This window comes from Anoplopoma fimbria, chromosome 19 (genome assembly GCF_027596085.1).
Source record: "Anoplopoma fimbria isolate UVic2021 breed Golden Eagle Sablefish chromosome 19, Afim_UVic_2022, whole genome shotgun sequence".
Classification (NCBI taxonomy): Eukaryota; Metazoa; Chordata; class Actinopteri; order Perciformes; family Anoplopomatidae; genus Anoplopoma; species Anoplopoma fimbria.
In genome coordinates this window covers 28,370,292-28,389,605 of record NC_072467.1, presented here as the reverse complement: position 1 = coordinate 28,389,605, position 19,314 = coordinate 28,370,292, and the positions used below count along the sequence as shown (strand labels likewise).

General features: G+C 38.5%; 2 protein-coding genes across 2 annotated transcripts; one reads left to right on the top strand and one right to left on the bottom strand.

Annotated features, from left to right (window-relative positions):
* On the bottom strand, positions 1 to 6,197 carry fem1b (fem-1 homolog b). The gene is made up of 3 exons (XM_054620652.1): positions 5,930 to 6,197; positions 5,709 to 5,863; positions 1 to 4,106 (listed from the first exon to the last, which is right to left on the bottom strand). The coding sequence occupies exons 1-3, from the start codon at positions 6,023 to 6,025 to the stop codon at positions 2,471 to 2,473; spliced, it is 1,887 nt and encodes a 628-aa protein (XP_054476627.1). The 5' UTR covers positions 6,026 to 6,197; the 3' UTR covers positions 1 to 2,470.
* Positions 6,198 to 6,248: 51 nt separating this feature from the next.
* cln6b (CLN6 transmembrane ER protein b) lies at positions 6,249 to 19,109 on the top strand. The gene is made up of 9 exons (XM_054620526.1): positions 6,249 to 6,580; positions 8,957 to 9,235; positions 11,129 to 11,249; positions 12,076 to 12,174; positions 12,623 to 12,811; positions 13,989 to 14,044; positions 15,335 to 15,457; positions 18,630 to 18,758; positions 18,944 to 19,109. The coding sequence occupies exons 2-9, from the start codon at positions 9,174 to 9,176 to the stop codon at positions 19,107 to 19,109; spliced, it is 945 nt and encodes a 314-aa protein (XP_054476501.1). The 5' UTR covers positions 6,249 to 6,580; positions 8,957 to 9,173.
* The last annotated feature ends 205 nt before the right edge of the window (positions 19,110 to 19,314 follow it).

Sequence of the window (19,314 nt, the reverse complement as noted above, 5' to 3'; positions counted from 1 at the left end):
AGAAGACTTTTAATTTGACAGCATTCATTCTGCAGAAGTTCATCACAGCTGACGTCCTCTGAACTTTCATCAACACCAGAATCTTTGGCTTCATTTCAGCCACAGACACAAAAACACGAGACAGAAATAAAAACTCCTGCAGCGTTAAATAAAATAAAAAGGAGCATTCTGATGGCACATAATCATCACCTCAAACCTTAAAACCCTCCAACCAGAAACGACCTCTGACCTCTCTGACCTCTGCTGGACAGACGGACGCTGAGTTTGCATGTTAACAGAAAAGTCTGTCAATCAAAATTAGTTTGTGTTGCATTCACATGCTGCATTAGTTCAGGAAAAATCAAACCCGCACAAGGAATACTCAACTTTACCTCCACCTGATCAGAGAATCACAGAAAAACTTTATTTTCCACATCTTCAATTTGTCTTTATGGCCACTGATGCTGATTTTTGTGTTTCCAGACTTTTAAACTTTTATATATATATATATATATATATATATATAATATAATAAATCAGATTGATGGAATGTTTCTTCTGCAGCAGCTGGTTTCTCTGATGCGTTCATGGTCTGTGTTCCTCCAGTGAAGACTGATGAGGAGCTAATGACCCGACTGTGACGATCATTTCCTCTCTGCAGGTTTCCATCATCACCAGAAGGGAAGATGAAGCAAACTGCTTCGTCTTTGTTTTGGGCTGCAGACGGTTTGATGTTCAATCAGTCGGCTTTGTTAAGACTAATGAGCTTCAGAGGAACTTCTGATCCTTCACACTCAAACCTCTCTACATCATCAAACAGAACCTCAGCATGAACATCCTCTAAGATGAATTTAAAGGATTAACCCTCATCATGTCAGGGACCTTGAACACCGTCAGAGCAGAACCCTCGAGCAGAACCCTCGTACAGTCGGTTCTTCTTGTGCTTCTTATGATTAACCATTAACTTCCATCCAGAAAGCATCAGGTTAAAAAAGAAACAGCTGAAGATCACTTCCTGCTGGTCTGAAGGGATTTTTCTCAGAGACTCTTCTAACAATCTTGTTTTCTTTCTGGGTTTAATAAAGATCATTAGTTATTCATATTTTGGAGTCTGATAGTGAGCTCTGGAACTATGAGGCACAAACAGCAGTAAAAAATAAAACGATAAAAGTCCACAGAAACAAAGGAATCCAACAGAGACATGAGGACACTCGCAGCAAATAAATAAATGTAGAGTAAAATAATGTGAAGTCATAGAAGCTCTCCACCCGTTTCCACCTGCAGGGTGAAGACGGTCACATGATCACAGCTCGTTAACGGCGTTGGATCACCACATCAAAGTCTCTTCAGGGTTTTTTTCTCCAGACGTAACGAAGACGAAGCCGTTAACATCGTCCTCTTCTTCACTAATAATCCACACTTTAAAATAATGAGGATTTCTTCCCATCTGGGAAAACATTCATAGTTCCTGTGCTCGTGTCCTCAGATACGGGTTTCAAAATAAAAGCTCATGCACCAGCAATCAACGGAGTATCCATCGGAATGAATGTGGAATATTTGGTTTGTGTTTTGAACCACCAGAAGAGGTGCACTACACGGCCAAAAGTATGTGGACACCCGGAATTGCGTTTTTCTTTATGTTGCAACAGAAAAGAGACAAAGCTGAACTGTTAATTTAGTCTAAAACTGGTTCCCTACTAAACACATGAGTCTCTGATGATCAACAGGACAGGAGAGAATTAAAAACACTGCACTCAATTATTATTATTATGATTTACTACTCTCTAATAATTTGACCGTTTGACAACTTTAATACGAGGGATATTGTTTTATTTTAAAGGAACACAAGTCCAAAAGGGTGGTGTCAATATCATTAAGATGTCCTCCATCAGAACGGACATACAAACATACGAGGACGGGGTGTCTGCATACTTTAGGCCATGTAGTTCAGAAAGAGAAAAAGGACTTGCACAAATAATTGTTACCAGCAAACCATTTAATATAAAGTAGAGCTGGTTGTTAATGAAGTCACGTGTCCTGATCTCATTCAGTAAAAACTAAAGCCAATGTTTTCCATATTAAAAGAATCGTGTGTGTGTGTGTGTGTGTGTGTGTGTGTGTGTGTGTGTGTGTGTGTGTGTGTGTGTTGATCACTCGTTCATCTCTCACTCTCTCATGCTGCAGGATCACAGTAAGATGGCGGCTCCTCGTCACGGAGATAAGGCAAAACAGGAAGCAGCTCGCCGCCGTCCCGTCTCTGAAAGGTTCCTCTGCTGCGTCGCAGCGAGACAGACGGACAGACGGACGTCTCTGGCTGCTGCTGCTTCTTCTTAGCAATTAATACTTAAAATAGAAAAGAAAACATCCCCACTGTTTTATAAAAATGCTCAAAAACATTGCGTGCCGACCCGTCGTCCTCAGCACCGTTTGGATTTGTTAGAAAACAATAAAAAAAATATTCTTTTAAAACGACAACGTGTCCGTTTTTCTTTCAGTGGAACTCCACGAACTCCTCCAGCGTTTTGGGGATCTGGTTCCGGTACATGATCTGGTGCTGGCGGACGGCGCGCGCCGCCAGACACTTCAGGCTCATCTTCATCTGCGTCTTCAGAAGGATCTCCGACACGCCCGTGGTGCTCTTGTCCAGCGGCGTCTTCTTCTGCTTGTTGGTCATGTCCGTGTGGGCGCCGGCCTCCACCAGGTTGATGATGATGGCGTGCAGCGTGAGGAAGTCGCTGATCGGCCGGTTGTACTGGACGATGACGTGCAGCGGCGTGTTGCCCTCGTGGTCCACGGCGTTGACCTGAGCGCCGCAGTCCAGCAGCAGCTTGGTGACCTGCGCGCTGGGGAAGCTGCACACGTCGTTGGTGTGGAAGTCGTCCACCGGCGTGTTGGAGCTGATGGCGAGGTGCAGCAGCGAGGCGCCCTCACGGGACCGCGGGTCCAGCTGGATCAGGTCGTAGATGTGCTTGTTGATGCGGGCGCGCGCCTCCTCGTCACAGGTGGTCTTGGTGGAGATGCAGACCAGGTACAGGAAGGTGAAGACGTTGGACTCGTAGTTGTCCAGCGCCTGCGGCAGCTCGGACTCGGCCGCCGCGTCCACGCGCGCCATGCTTCTCTGGATCTCCAGCACGCTGCAGCTCAGAACCTGCTCCACGGCCGAGGCCAGAACCGGCTCCTTCAGGTGGACCATCTGGGAGAAGACCTGGGCGAAGCGCAGCAGGTCCTTGTGCGTGTTGCGGTTTCCTTTCTGCCGCAGGCGGAGCGCGTGAAGCCACAGCTTGATGCACTGCTCGAACTCCATGTTGTCGGCGTAGACGGCGCCGCGGTAGATGATGGGGTGCGACACGTCGATGTTGTCCGAGCCCAGGACTCGCTCCCGGATCATCAGGCCCTCCATGTGCAGGGCGTCCCGGTCCACGCGGATGGCCTCCAGCTCTCGAGGCGTCCGGCACTCACTGCGGCCGCCGTACGCCTCGATGGCGGGCAGCAGCTCCTTGGCGATGGCGTTCTCCGGGTCGCGGTGGCGCTCCGTCATGGCCATGTGCAGGTAGTGGTACGTCCTCTGGATGTCGTAGTTCTCCCGGTCGTTGGCGAACGAGGCGCCGAGCAGCTCCAGCGCCTCGATGCGGCTGCTCGGGTCGCAGTCGGCGTGCGCCAGCAGCAGCTCCACCACGTCCGCCTTACAGCTCTCCGCCGCCACCTTCAGCGGCGTCATGCTGTGTCCGTTCACCACCATGCGGGCTCGGCAGCGCACCAGCTCTTTAACGATCTCCAGGTGACCCGCCTCTGCAGCAAAGTGCAGGGCTGTGGCGCCGCAGTGCGCCGTGGCGTTGGGGTCCGCCCCTTGCTCCAGCAGGAACTTGACCACGTCGGCGTGGCCCTTGTAGGCGGCGATCATCAGGCAGGTGTTGTTGTACTTGTTGGTGATGCGGATGTCTGCGTTGTGCTCCACCAGGTAGTGGACGATGTCCAGGCGCCCGTCGAAGCAGGCGGCCCGCAGCGGCGTGGAGTTGGTGATGGTGGTGTGGTTGACGTTGGCGCGGTGACTCAGCAGCAGACGCACCACCTCGAAGTGACCGGCTCCGGCAGCACACCACAGCGCCGTGGCCCCGTCGATGACGTAGCTGAGGGACAGACGGGGACACGATCAGGACCGGATCTCAACACTCGTAATAAATCTGTTCATATTAAACCTTAAGCAGGAACATCATCTTTATTATCACGGAGCTCAGAACTCAAACACACGAGCTGACCTCTGATCAGATTTATCCATCTCAGCTTAGAATCAGTGTAAACAACTATATAAAACCCAATAAATGTTTAAACATTACAGCATTAGTATTTAACTTGAAACCTGGGTCAAAACTGGAGCTGTGACATCACAGAGTGGGCGTGGCCAGCTGGACAAACCAGCTCATAGTTTCATCTCACAATGAGAAGAACAGCTGGTTTCTGTTGTGGGCTGAGCCTCTCATTCATTTCCACCAAAACTAGAGATCAGAGATCAACACAGTCACTGAACTATACTTCTGACAGCTTATGTTAAGAAATATTCAAGTTTTCCTACTAAAACCTTTCATCATATAATACAACTACTCAAAAGTTTCTGTTTTTGGTGCAACATTTAACATGTGATGTTTGATACCTTTAGTTACTTTGCAAATTCAGATGAATAAAACAATAGAAATTACATTATGATTTAATACGATAAAGATAAAACTGTATTAATTCCCTGGGACGAATAGTAAAAAAGCTATGTACACATTATTTATCAACAAAATACAAATTATTCTGTAATGGAACACTCTGTATAATAATAATAATAATAATAATAATAATAATAATAATAATAATAATAATAAGTATTATTCCCCTCAAAACTAGTGAATAAATAACAATATTTTTGTACTTTTAGTAAAAGAAATATACATTTTAAAAGTTTACTTTGAGAAGTTTTAATACAAAACTTCTTTAGCATTGTATAAAAGTTAAACATCTGGATTTTGGTTCCACATAGAGGATCAATACTTTTACTTTATTTGCAGATTCAGATAAAAAAAATAAAAAAAAAGATAATTTTATTCTATAGATTAATATTAAACTTAATTAACCCTTAGAGGGCAGAATATATAGTTAAACATAAATATTAAATGTACACAGTATTGAGAAATGTCAGAGTACTTTTGATACCTTGAGTGTATTGTAGTACTTTTGTACATACAGAGTACTCCTCCTCAGTGGTACTACTACCTTTACTGAAGTAGAATAACTGAGACAGTATTTGTCCCTCAGTGAGACAGTATTTGTCTATAAGTGAGACAGTATTTGTCTATAAGTGAGACACATTAGTGAGACAGTATTTCTCTATAAGTGAGACAGTATTTATGTTTAAGTGAGACAGTATTTATGTTTAAGTGAGACAGTATTTGTCCATAATTGAGACAGTATTTGTCTATAAGTGAGACATAAGTGAGACAGTATTTGTCTATAAGTGAGACATAAGTGAGACAGTATTTGTACTTAAGTGAGACAGTATTTGTCCATAAGTGAGACAGTATTTGTCTATAAGTGAGACATTAGTGAGACAGTATTTGTCTATAAGTGAGACAGTATTTGTCCATAAGTGAGACATTAGTGAGACAGTATTTCTCCATAAGTGAGACAGTATTTCTCTATAAGTGAGACAGTATTTCTCTATTATTGAGTCAGTGTTGTCCCGGTCTTACCCGTCGAAGCGCACCGTGCCGGTCTGCTCCGTGTCGACCCGGTAGTGGTCCACCAGCAGCCGGACCACCTTGTCGTGTCCGTTGCGGGCCGCTATGATGAGCGGCGTGGACCTCTGTCCCGACACCTGCGTGACGTGTCCCAGCAGGAAGCGGACCTCGGCCTCCGGGTGGTTGTGCAGCAGCGCGGCCAGCGTCAGGACGTGTCCCAGCAGGAAGCGGACCTCGGCCTCCGGGTGGTTGTGCAGCAGCAGCGCGGCCAGCGTCAGGACGCGGCCCTCGCTGGCCGCCTTGTACACGTAGCCGGCCAGAGACTCCATCCGGGCCCGGGACGAGCCGGAGGAGCCGGAGGAGCCGGAGGAGGAGGAAGAGGAGCCGGAGGAGGAAGAGGAGGCCCGCAGCGTCCCCGCGTCCCCCGCGACCCGCCTCCCATCAAAGAGTCCCCGCCGGGCCCAGCGCACACATGAAGGCGGGACGAGCTCCGTAGTGAGGAGGAGGGAGGAGGAGGAGAGGAGGAGAGGAGAGGAGGAGGAGGAGGAGGAGGAGAGGAGGAGGAGGAGACCGGGAGGAGAGGGCCGCTGCTGGGGCTCCGGCAGCCGGACAGCCGGGGAGCACGGAGGCTATTAGCTCGGATGCTAACTGGGATGCTAGCTGGGATGCTAACTGGGATGCTAGCGGGAGCTGTGAGTGTGTCTGTGTGTCTGGTTTCCCGCAGAAGAAGCGTGAAAGTGCGTGAAGTCAGACGTTCACGTTCACCTGCTGCCCGAAGCAGCCGTTCACCTTAAAAACACCTCCGACTGGAACTTTATCCGGCTCGGAAAGGTTCCGCCTCTCTTCACTTCCGGTTTTGAACAAAACTTTATGCAACAGTTTCGGTGAATACAAACATGTGTGTGTGTGTGTGTGTGTGTGTGTGTGTGTGTGTGTGTGTGTGTGTGTGTGTGTGTGTGTGTGTGTGTGTGTGTGTGTAAAGGTATTTAATGTGAAATGTATAAGAATATGAATTAAATTATAAAGTATTTAAATGAATGAAACTGTTATAAGAATATGAATTAAATTATAAATAAAAATAAATAAAAAAAAGAATAAAACACAAACAAATTCAAACAATAAACAAAAAAAAAAGAATGAAACTGTTCAAACAATAATAATAAAAAAAGAATGAAACTGTTCAAACAATAAATAAAAAATGAAAAAAAATAGAATAAAACACAATGAATCACAGTAAAATGTAATTATTGTAGAATTGTGGATGGATGATGAAAAAACAACAAAAATACGAAAAGCTATTAAATGCAAAATAAAGTACAAAAATATGAATAAAAAAATGTATAAAGAATGAAACAATTCAAAAATAATAATGAATGAAATTCAAACAATAATAATAAAAAAGAATGAAACTGTTCAAACAATAAAAAATAAAAATAGAATAAAACACAATGAATCACAGTAAAATGTAATTATTGTAGAAACCTGGAGTGTGTGTGTGTGTGTGTGTGTGTGTGTGTGTGTGTGTGTGTGTGTGTGTTTGTGTGTGTGTGTGTGTGTTTGTGTGTGTGTGTGTGTGTGTGTGTGCGTGTGTGTGTGTGTGTGTGTGTGTGTGTGCGTGTGTGTGTGTGTGTGTGTGTGTGTGTGTGAATGTGTCTTTAGCCTCATCATCCTCTTCGGCTGTCGGATCATCTCGGATAATCTTTGTGGATGGATGATGAAATATTCATGAAACGTTCAGTCACAGAGCTGCTGCTTGAAGAACAGGATCACTCCACATCTGAAACCTCTGACCTCATAAAGCCTCTCACACTCTGTTTGTCTGTTTTAGTTTTGTTATTAATGATCTTGTCAGATATCAATCAACACAACAGAACAGTTGTATTACCCTAAAATAGCCTTTTCTGCTCCTTCATCTCTATATTTCTATATAATCTGGGTTTGATATCATTTTATTTAATCTTGATCAAATATTAAACCTTCTTATCCAATCCAGATCCTTTACTTTACTTTAGTTAAGTTTATTTCTGTCATTTCTAACGTATACAACTCAAATACACATATAGAAATAATAAAAAACAACAATCATTTATTACTTTTAAAGAAGTGACAAACCAGTTTATACCAACTGAAGATTTGTCGGCTGAAGTCTTTTTACATTCATTACTCTGTACAGTTCTCATTCAATTTATACACTCAAAATGAGTGAAAGACACTAAATACAATAAATGTATATTATATTACAAATACACAATAGTCCCAAACAAAAACAATCTAAACTCTAGTGTTCATACCCCAGTTTTATATTTGTTATTCATCTATCTATCTATCTATCTATCTATCTATCTATCTATCTATCTATCTATCTATCTATCTATCTATCTATCTATCTATCTATCTATCTATCTATCTATCTATCTATCTATCTATCTATCTATATGAACATTTATTCACCGTATTAGTTTAGTGTGATAAAATGCAAACATTAGTTAATATCAGTAAACACAGATTACATCTGAGGTTGATGTGAACGTGATTAGTTCTGCAGGTATTTGGTCATAAATAAGAAAATATAAGATTTAACAGATTTATAAATTCCACTTGGGAAAATTTGCAACAAGAGGCATCAGTAAAAAAAAAAAAAATATATATATATATTTAATAAATAAGCAATATAATAAATAAGTAAACCATAAAAAATATAAAAAAACTAACAGTTACTTTACAGTTTCAGATTAATAAACAAAATATGAAAAACAAATAAAAGATGATTTATTATTACTGATTAAACTACCTGCAGTATATAAAATCATTAAAATGATCCCCACCTTTATGAACACTTTAATCCTTCCATAATTACAATATAATAATATAAAATATACTTTATAATAAGATAATTATGATATAATAATATAAAATATACTTTATAATGAGTGTTTTTACTTTTGTTCCTGTGAGTAAATTTTGATAATAGTACTTTTGTTCTTTTACTGCAGTAAAGTATGTCAGTACTTCTTCCACCTCAAAAAATAGCAGATAATGACATCAACCTGATAATTAAGAGTAACTGTGGGATCTTCTCACCATAACTGACCTGAGATCAGTCTCATTCCTAACTGACTCCAGATTAAACTGTCGAATAAAACGCTGGCTGACGGTTTGTACAGATTACAGGATTATCTTCTGTCAGATCAACCTGTTGTTTAAATCTAAAGCTGCTGTATTTTATCATCAAAAATGATTTGATTTGTTTCATTTCCAAGGACGAACCAAGTTCAGCTTCATCACCGACGTGAGGAAGAGTCAAGAGAGGAAACGAGGAGGAAGGAAAGGAGCTGAGAACATCACAGAGGAGACAGATAGTGATGGAGGAGCAGCAGGATTATCTCCATCTATATTTATATTGTTAGTTATTAAACCTGATAACAGTTTAAATGAAACTTTAGTTTAACAGAACAGACGGTGATCTGAATCAGAAGGATGCAGACGTCCAGCCGGAGGAGACAGAACTCAGCTCTGCATGCAGCGACCTTCATGTGCAGGTTTGTAGAATTCATTCTCCATAATTAGTTTCTCCTTTTATCTATTATTACAGATATTAATCCCACAGATGTGTCTAATGTTTAATGGTGCACAACCACTAAAAAGTTCCTGCTGCTGAAAACTAAATGCAGATCACAGAAGAGTTTTAAAAACAGACTCTTCTGTTTTTAAACTGGTTTGACTGGATGTATTCCAGTCATTCTGATGGGGGGGAATCAATTAAATAAGTTTAAGAAAAAAATGTAAACTTTAACCCCCCGAAAAATCACTTTTTTTATAAATAAATATTAATACATATATATATAAATATTCATATAAATATATATATAAATATTAATTTTCATATAAAATATATATATACATATTAATATATATATATATTTCATATTTTCTGACATATTTAATGAATTTTTTTGCTACCCTGCTTATTAAAAAAAATTAAAGTTCAATTCTTTAGTGACATTTTTTTTACAGACCAAATGACATTTGACTTGAACTCAAAGAAACAAAGGGTAATTTTAGGAAAAGGAATATTGTTTTAATAATAATAAAATTGAAATTTCTTGAAATTCTAACTTTCTTTTTTTCTGTTGTTCCCCAAAACTAGAAAACGTACTTCAGTAATACTACAGTGAAGAAATCCTCCGTAACAAGTTAAAGTCCTTCATGTAAAATGTTACTTTAGTAAAAGAAAATATAGTATTATCATCAATATATAATTCAAGTACCAAAAGTAATAGTACTCATGATGCAAATATATATATATTATGTCATTGTATTATAGAAATTGATGCATTAATGTGTATTTTAAGTTTTTAATAATCTGTAAAGTAACTAAAGCTGTTGAACAGACATGGATTGTACCTCAAGATTACTATTATTATTATTATTATTATTATTATTATTATTTAAATACTTTATACTTGAGTAAATGTACTTAGTATCTTACTAGTGTACCCAATACTCTCTAAGTGTAATAAACACAATTTCACGGTATCACTGTAATTGTAGCTAATTTATTTATTTTTATAATTTATTTTATAATAATTAGCCATTAAAACAACAATTAAATATGTAAATAAATAAATCAAACAGTTATATTATTTTATTATGTGGATACGACATAACTAAATAAATAATCTGTGCTGCTGTTATCCTTCTTTAAAACAAGAGAGAGAGAGAGAGAGAGAGAGAGAGAGAGAGAGAGAGAGGGATAACATGAGATTAGAGCTTCACCAAATCCACTAAATCACCAATATATAATAATATGTTGGTTTATGAACAAACACATGCAGAACTAAAGACTTCCAGCAGCTGGAGTCTCTGTTCTGATTAATAGTTTTCTCGTTGATTCCACTTTACAGCCTTAGAGGTTAAAGGTTGATGCTGTAGGGAGAAAGCTTCCTGTGTTAAAGCTGCATTCTCTCTCCTGTCCACCAGGGGGCGACTCCTCTGGTTGTATAGAAGTCTATGAGAAAATGACTCTACTTCTCTCTTGATTTATTCCCTCAGTAAACATTGTAAACATGAGTTTATGGTCTCAATCTCTAGTTTCAAGTCTTCTTCAATACAGCATGATGTTCATTTAGTAAATGATGCTCCATTTAGAGTCAAACAGACCATAAAGCAGGGGATGCTTTATGGTCCACACCAGAGTAAAAGTACTTTCATAGTTATTTTAACCCAAACGATCATCTTTTCCTAAACTTAACTAGAATACACTTTAGTTTTCTTTCCTGATCTCAGATAAATCCCATAATGCATCACAGCCTTTAAGTTCTCCTTCACTCCACACTTCATCCAGAAGTCTTTCTGATTCTCTTGTTTTCATAATCAGCTGTTTCTTTATTGATCCAGATGTCTTTGTTCTCGTTCATCCGTCTGTTCTGCAGCCGGGCGGTCCGTTCTGCAGAGGAGGAGTCGGTTCTGTCGAAGCCTCGTTTCCATCTGGACCTCTGGCTCGGCTTCACCGTCCACAGCTGGATCCTGGATGTGGGCCGGCCCGTTGTCACGGTAACGGGAGGATGACTGGGGTCAAACTACACCTTTAACTCGTTAACTGTTCTTCTTGATGGAGGATCATCTCAGTGAGAAACAAAATGTAGAAAAAAAAAGAAAATGAAAACTTATTTAATTAAAGTTAAATCATGAATTATCAAATAAATAAATTATGTTGTATTATATTATAAATATGAATTATTATTATTATGAATAATAGTACCTATGTACAAGGGTGTCCTGAATTATGTTACTACTTATATTAATATCCTCTCTTCTGTTATTGTTTCTGTAACCTTTGTAAAGGGTAAATAATGCATCACTTTGTAGTTTTAATCTTATATTCTGTTTTTAGGGTCTTTAAACATCTGTCCAGGGACTACAGATGAAAATAGCCTCTTGGCACATTTACATAAATGTTTTATTAATGTGCACTGTCCCTACCAAATAAAACAATAAAATAAAATAAATTTAAGTTTAGATTTTTAGAGTTTAGTGAATCATATAAGATTTTGTCATTGCAATATAAAGACGTCATTTAAGTTCTCGTTCCTTTTTAATATTAAATAAGAATCTACTTTATCCTTTTGTCACAAAACATTAAAAAAAGTTAGTTTTCAGTTTTTCATTTTCTCTTTAAAGCAACTTTCTCGTTTTATTATTTGTATTTAATACAAATAATGCAGTTTTTTCCAGTTTGATTTTGTCATAACAACATTAAAATGTCACAATAAAAAAAATAATCTTTCTTTTGGGTTAAAATATTCTCAGAAAGACATGTATTTTGTGTTTTAGAAATAAAACAGAAATAAAACTTTGAATCTTGTTTTTTTATTTGCAGCTCTTCTTTCCAGCAGACTGGTTTCCTCTGAACCGACCCGGAGCTGCAGAATATCTTCACATCCTGTCCAACATCAGCACCCCACTGCTGCTGCTCAGAGTACACACAACACACACACACACACACACACACACACACACAGACACACACACACACACACACACACACACACACACACACACACACACACACACACACATACACATACACACACACACACACACACACACACACACACACACACACACACACACACACACCCACACAAACACACACACACACACACACACACACACACACACACACACACACACACACACACACACACACACACACACACACACACACACACACACACACACACACACACACACACACACACACACACACACACACACACACACACACACACACACACACACACACACACACACACACACACACACACACACACACACACACACACACACACACACACACACACACACACACACACACACACACACACACACACACACACACACACAGTAAACACTTGTTGTTTCAGATGCTTGAACACAGCCCCAGGACGTTGCCACGCACCGCCGTCCACCTCGGCATCATAGCCGTCGTCATGGGAACCAGCCTCCACCTGGTGGCTGACTCCATCACCCGGCGCCTCCTGCTGATTGGCTACCAGCTTCACCTGTCTGTCAGAGAGGATCCGGCCATGAGGAGCCTCCAGCCCTCCTCACTGGTGCGTTCAGACTTCTCTGTTTTTTATTTATTTTGTTTATTTGTTGGTGAAACTGTTTCTTTAACGAGGAAACTTTTTTAAAAAAATATATATTTTCTGTGTTTTTTACTTCAGTTAGTGGTTTCTTACATTTCCCAGAATGCCTTTCAACAGCCACGTGAAAACACCTCAAATAGTCGATTAATAAAAAGCCATTTCATTTTTAATAATCCATGAATTGTGGTTAAAAAACACAAACAATTATTATTAAAAGCAGAGTTTCAGCTCACCCATATGATATTGGTATTATAATAATACGTGGTTTATTATTTCCCCATATGCAGGGTAAATGTTCTTCATTTAATCAAAGTCACATTAACAATTATTTCTAATTTACATCTACTAATAGAGTTCTGATGCTTCTGGGCCTTCAGGGAAATTCTGTGAAGACGTGATATGAATAAAATTAATAAATGAACATGTTTAACTCTATAACTCTATACGACCTTTAAAGACACGACACAGAAGCTTTATTGAACCTGATTTTTCAAGGAAAAAAAGAATAACTAATAAAATTATCAGTAAACATTAACAGCATTATATAAATAAAATAAATAAAATAAATAAAATAAATAAAATAAATAAAATAAATAAAATAAATAAAATAAATAAAATAAATAAAATAAATAAAATAAATAAATAATTATATCTTCTAAAGGCCGAGGTAAATGCTTCTATGGTTCTTAACTTAAAGAATGAACTTAATTTTTTCCCATATACAAATAAGTAATCATTTAAATAAATAAAAGAACAACTAAAAAGAGACGAGGCCTTTCATCATCTCTGAAAAACTGATTCTTTACTTTTCATAAATTGATTTGTACTTTGATTAATTTCTTCAAATAAATGTTTTAAAAACATTTTTAAATTAGATTTCCCCCTCAGGTTATAACTCCTCTCTCTGTACTAGATGTTTTATTCATGTGACCAGGAATCATTTCTTGCTTTGTATGTATATTTTATAAGCAGTCTTAAATTCTACCAGATCCATGAATCTGAAATCATGTGATTTTAAAAAACACCGTGATCTTGTTTTCCTTGTTTATTTTTTTAATGGCTCTTTTTTTTATAAATTCTGCAAAATGTGTGTTCTGATTAAAGTCTGTAAAGTGACGATTATTATATATTTTGTTTGCAGATCGATGCCTTTGAGCTTCTGTGTTACTATGACGACACTCTCGGTCATCTGATGTGGTGAGATGAACTTTGTGTTACTGGTTTAATTTAAAAATGTTCAATAGCTGAAGTAAAACCAATGTCAATAAACTGTAATATAATAGTTCTAGACAACTTTCTAAAGTCCCAGAAGATTCTTATTAAATCTGGTGATATTCATTTCAGTCCGTCCATTATTACTGTCTCACTTCCTGTCTGTGGCTCATTGGTTCCTACTGATGATGCAAATCTATAGAGACACAAAAATCAGATTTCATCCGTAATCTTCTATGAAGGTAAATACATTAAAATGTGGTAACTAACATATATCACCATGAAACTTACATTAAGATAATTATTTTTTGTATGACAAGATTCTGAAATGTTATGTTTAAATATGCAAATGAGGCAATATTTTATTAGATATGTGATAAAATCAGGTTCAAAATTTTTGTTTCATTTGTTGATATAATAGATTTAAAGGTTTTTATAGAAGGAATTTAGGATATCTCTTTTTATCAAATACTGTCAACAGCCATAAAACAGATACATTTTTCTCCATTTTTAGTAGTTAAATGTTGTATAAATCAGACTATGAATGACATCTGAACAAACCCCTCTGTAGAAACCTTCAGAATATAGAGAGGAATGAAGCTGTAAAGTTTGGTGTATGTAAGAGCTACTGAAGTGGAGATTTATGGATCAGAGTCTGAGAAAAAACTCATTCAGAGAAAACGTCCTTTAAAGAAATGTTTAGTTAAATTACATACATGTTGAAGACACTACAGGTGAATAGGGTAAAAAAAATAACTAATAGATATCAACATGAAACTTCACCAGTTGATTACTGACATTAAGATGATTATGTTTTGTATTACAAGTTTAATGAAATGTTATGTTTAAATATGCAAATGAGGCATTATCTAATGGTAACTTTTGGTGAATTTAGGAGAAATCTACTGACACAAATAGACAAAGTAATAAAATAAATGTTTTCTTTCCACTAGTCTGAAAGAAGACGTGTTATGGGAGAAAAATAGAACTATATTTATATTTTATTATATCTTTATATTGTCCAGCTAATGAAAAGTTTTTGAAGTTCATTAAATGAACTTCTGCTGCTTCTATGTTTGATGCTAATCTTGAACTGTAAATCTTTTCTAAATCTTTTTAAAGTTCTGGACTAAATGAAGAACACTTCAGGACATCTGGAGTTTAATGAGGACGTTGCATTGTGAACGTATTTTATCTGTGACTCATGATGTTTCATATCCGTCTGTCATAAAGTAGATTCATATTTCCCTGTCTCGTCTCTCCTCTCTCCTTCAGGTCCGTCCCTCTCTTCCTCGTCCTCTTCCTCTTCTTCTCCGGTTGTTTCAGTCAGAGGAGTCAGGAGGAGAAGATGCCGGCGGCGGCGTGGATGCTGCTCCTCCCCACCGCCGCCTACTACTGGTCAGCCTGCTTTACTGCTACACAGGTCACACAGAGAGTCACAGGTTCGATTCCCTGTGATCCCTGAGCTCATAGTGACTCTATAGATCTCTCTCTATATATCTATATCTCTATATCTATATCTATTTATATTTCTATATTTCTATATCTATCTCTATCTTTATATTTCTCTATCTCTATATCTCTCTCTATATATATCTCTATATCTATGTATCTCTAATTCTATATATATATATTCTATCTATATCTCTATATCTATCTCTCTATATCTCTCTATCTCTCTATATATCTCTCTATCTCTCTATATATACTGTATATACATACACTATGTTTCAGTCCACTGAGGCTGGTTGTTGTTTATTACACTAGTATTTTCATTCATTTATTTTATTTTGACACAAAACATGATCTTTTTCTAACCTTTATTGGTAGTTTTGTCTCCTAATCACCAATCATTTCACACCGTTAACCATGTGACATTGTATGTTTCTGCAAGCGTGAAATTCTATGGTTCAGAAACTTTGACATTGAACAAATCTGTTTTTTTGCAGAAACTTATAAGACCAGCTTTTTTTTATCTTCGCCCCACTGGAGGAAAACTAAGCAAACAGATTGTCTCTGTGGTGAAGCTCTGTGTTCATTAGCGGTCTGCAGCAGCGTGGACCTGGACTCACTTTGTGTTCAGTGACTTTACTTTGGGCTCCTTTACATGCAGAGCTGCTCTCATCCTCACAGACAACACACACATCAAAGTAAAGGTAACTCAGAGATTATGTGAGAATCCAGGACGAGCTAAAACGACATAATCACCGTGAAGAAGTTCTGTTTTCATAATTACACAGACAGAGAGGATCGCACAGCTCGTATACCGAGTTCCATATCACACAGTGCATTATGGGACAGCCACCCTGAAGGCACCAGACTCAGAGGGTCAGAAAGTCTCAGTCATTCTGTTTCCCTTTGAAGTTGTTTAAATAAGACAATCTATGTTTCTGCGGTTGTTCTACGTTGAATTATAATCGTTTTTTACTTCCCTGTGCTCATTTTGTGGTTGTTCTGCATCTATTTTTAGTCCTTTTGTGTGTCTTTATATTCATTTAGTGTCTGTTTTCAGTCATTTAGTGTCTTCTTGATCTCCTTTTGTGTATCTTTGAAGTCGCATTATGTAAGGTCAGTCGTTCTGTGTCTTTTTGGAGTCACTTTGTAGTCGTTTTTGGTCGTTTGTTGTCATTCTGTGTCATTAAGCCTCTCTTTGTTTTCATTGTGTGTATCTTTCTAGTCATTTTCTATTTTCAGTCATCAAGCATCTCTTTGTTTTGATTTTGTGTCTCTTTGTCATCGTGTTTTGTATCTTTGATGTTTTGGGTCATTTTAAGTTATGTTGTGTATCTCTGTAGTGATTTTGGTTTGTTTGTAGCTGTTATGTTTCTGGTTGTTTAACGGCTATTTTCAGTAATTTAGCGTCCCCCTGTAGTGTTTTTTGTGGCTCTTTGAGTCATTCTGGGTTGTTTGTAGTCCTTTAGCGTCTCTGTTTAGTCGTTCTGTGTCTCTTTGTATTTGTCTGGGTTGTTTGTAGTTGTTTTGTGGTTGTTTCTGGTAATTTAGCATCTCTGTTATCATTTTGGGGACATGAACACAGGCCTGTAAATGTAAATTAATTTATTCTGTGTGTTGGTGTGTTGGACAGAAACATTTATAGTGTCTGATGAACAACAGCCAACACCTGTGTGTGTGTGTGTGTGTGTGTGTGTGTGTGTGTGTGTGTGTGTGTGTGTGTGTGTGTGTGTGTGTAATAATTGATTAGGTGGTTCTCAGGTGTTGCTGACTGATTACTTAACTCAACGAGGACAGCACTCTCTGATGAAAGCAGAACTCAAGAAGCGTTTCGGGTTCAGAGAGTTAAACACAAACAACAAACACTCACAATATTCATTATTATACAACTTTCATCTAAATATTAACTGAACATCCAGAAAAATGTGCGAAAAAAGTTTTGTTTCCATCCACTCCTGTTGTGTGAATATTAATGTAATATCTAAAATCAGCTGGTCGGTTTCGTTAAACCTGCAGAAGAAGAAGAGGTGATTAAAAGACTTCAGTCAAAGATCAAACATGATGCAAAACGTTCTGTTCGTTTCATGTGTTAATGTGAGGATTGAGATTCTAGACTTGCATCATAAATTGCATGAATTAAGACGTTGCATAAAATCAGCTGGATGTAAACATACTTACTTTGAAGTCTTTAAAAAGAACGTGATCATAAATATCTAGGAACATGTTGGCGTTGTTGTTTTGTCCCAGACATCCAGACAAGTTAACAAGCTTTAAAACGATGAATTGAATCTGTTCGCAGCGTCTAAATGTGTTTCATGTTCTACAGAACTCAGAGCAACAGGTGTTTCAGTTTAACTAGTGACCGTGTTAACTGGTGACTTCCAGCGAATGCACCAGCAGCGTGTATGACTGAAGCTGTTAACCGTGTTGACCACCTCTGGACTGTTTGTAGCTCCATTTAAAAGTGAATGAAGTGAAACCTCTGAGTCTCTTCATGGTGTTTGACAGATAACAGAGTTGATCATCTGGTGACTTGTAGCTCATAACGTCTCTCATAACGTTTATCCTCCAGATAAATGTTTATACCTGGACGTTAGCTAATACATTCTATCATCACTAACAGGACATGGATCTGAAATTTCACTTTGTTGAGGTTTCTTTCTCCATGTTTTGTGGTTAATCTTCTTATTTAGCTTGACAAACTGTCTAAGCACACTGAGGAACGTCATCGTTGTTTACAGACGGGTACAAAGTTTGATATGTTGTGATATGATAAACAAACATACAATGAAATAAAACACTAATTTCAAGGCAAAAAACAAATAATCTCTCTCTCGCTCTCTCTCTCTCTCTCTCTCTCTATATATATATATATATATTCTATACTGAATTTTTGCATTTTGAATATTGTAAAGTAAATTGTAAGTAAATATTTTAAAAGAACTGCTTGGTTGTTGAGTCTCTGAGTCATCATCATACATTAAACCATCCACCAGTTAACAAAATAACACATGAAACACCATATCGTTATCAATAATAAAGAATATGTTGATATATTGATGTTTTAGTTGGAAAAGTATGGATTGAACCTTCGACTCTCCTGTTTTCTTCCCACCAGGTTCCTGATCACCGAGGGTCAGACCTTCATCCTCTTCATCTTCACCTTCTTTGCCATGACGGCCATGGTGATGCACCAGAGGAGGAGGAGCCTGGTTCCCGACGGCAACGGCCTCTTCATGCTCTACAGGTATATGAACAGGTGCTCCGGTCAACCTGATGAGGGCACCTCAGCAGTTTATGGACTACATTACCCAGAAGTCTTGTGAGGTGTGCAGATGGAGACGTCGAGGTTTCCCTCTTTGGGATTACACTTTATGGATTTCTTATGGAATCTCAGTTGGTTCTGATGTGAAAACGTGTGTCTGTTGCTAGTTTCTCTGCAGCTCTGTTCCTGGTGGCGGTCTGGGTGGCGTGTTTGTGGAGCGACGGCGTCCTCAGGAGGAAACATCCAGGACTCATCTACATCCCACAACCTCGAGAGGTTTACACGCTCCACCTCCGTCAGGACCAGAAAGACAACTCTGGTTCTGAAAAGTGAAGCCAAAGCTTCCTGTGTTAAAGCTGCATCCTCTCTCCTGTCCACCAGGGGGCGACTCCTCTGGTTGTATAGAAGTCTATGAGAAAATGACTCTACTTCTCTCTTGATTTATTCCCTCAGTAAACATTGTAAACATGAGTTTATGGTCTCAATCTCTAGTTTCAAGTCTTCTTCAATACAGCATGATGTTCATTTAGTAAATGAT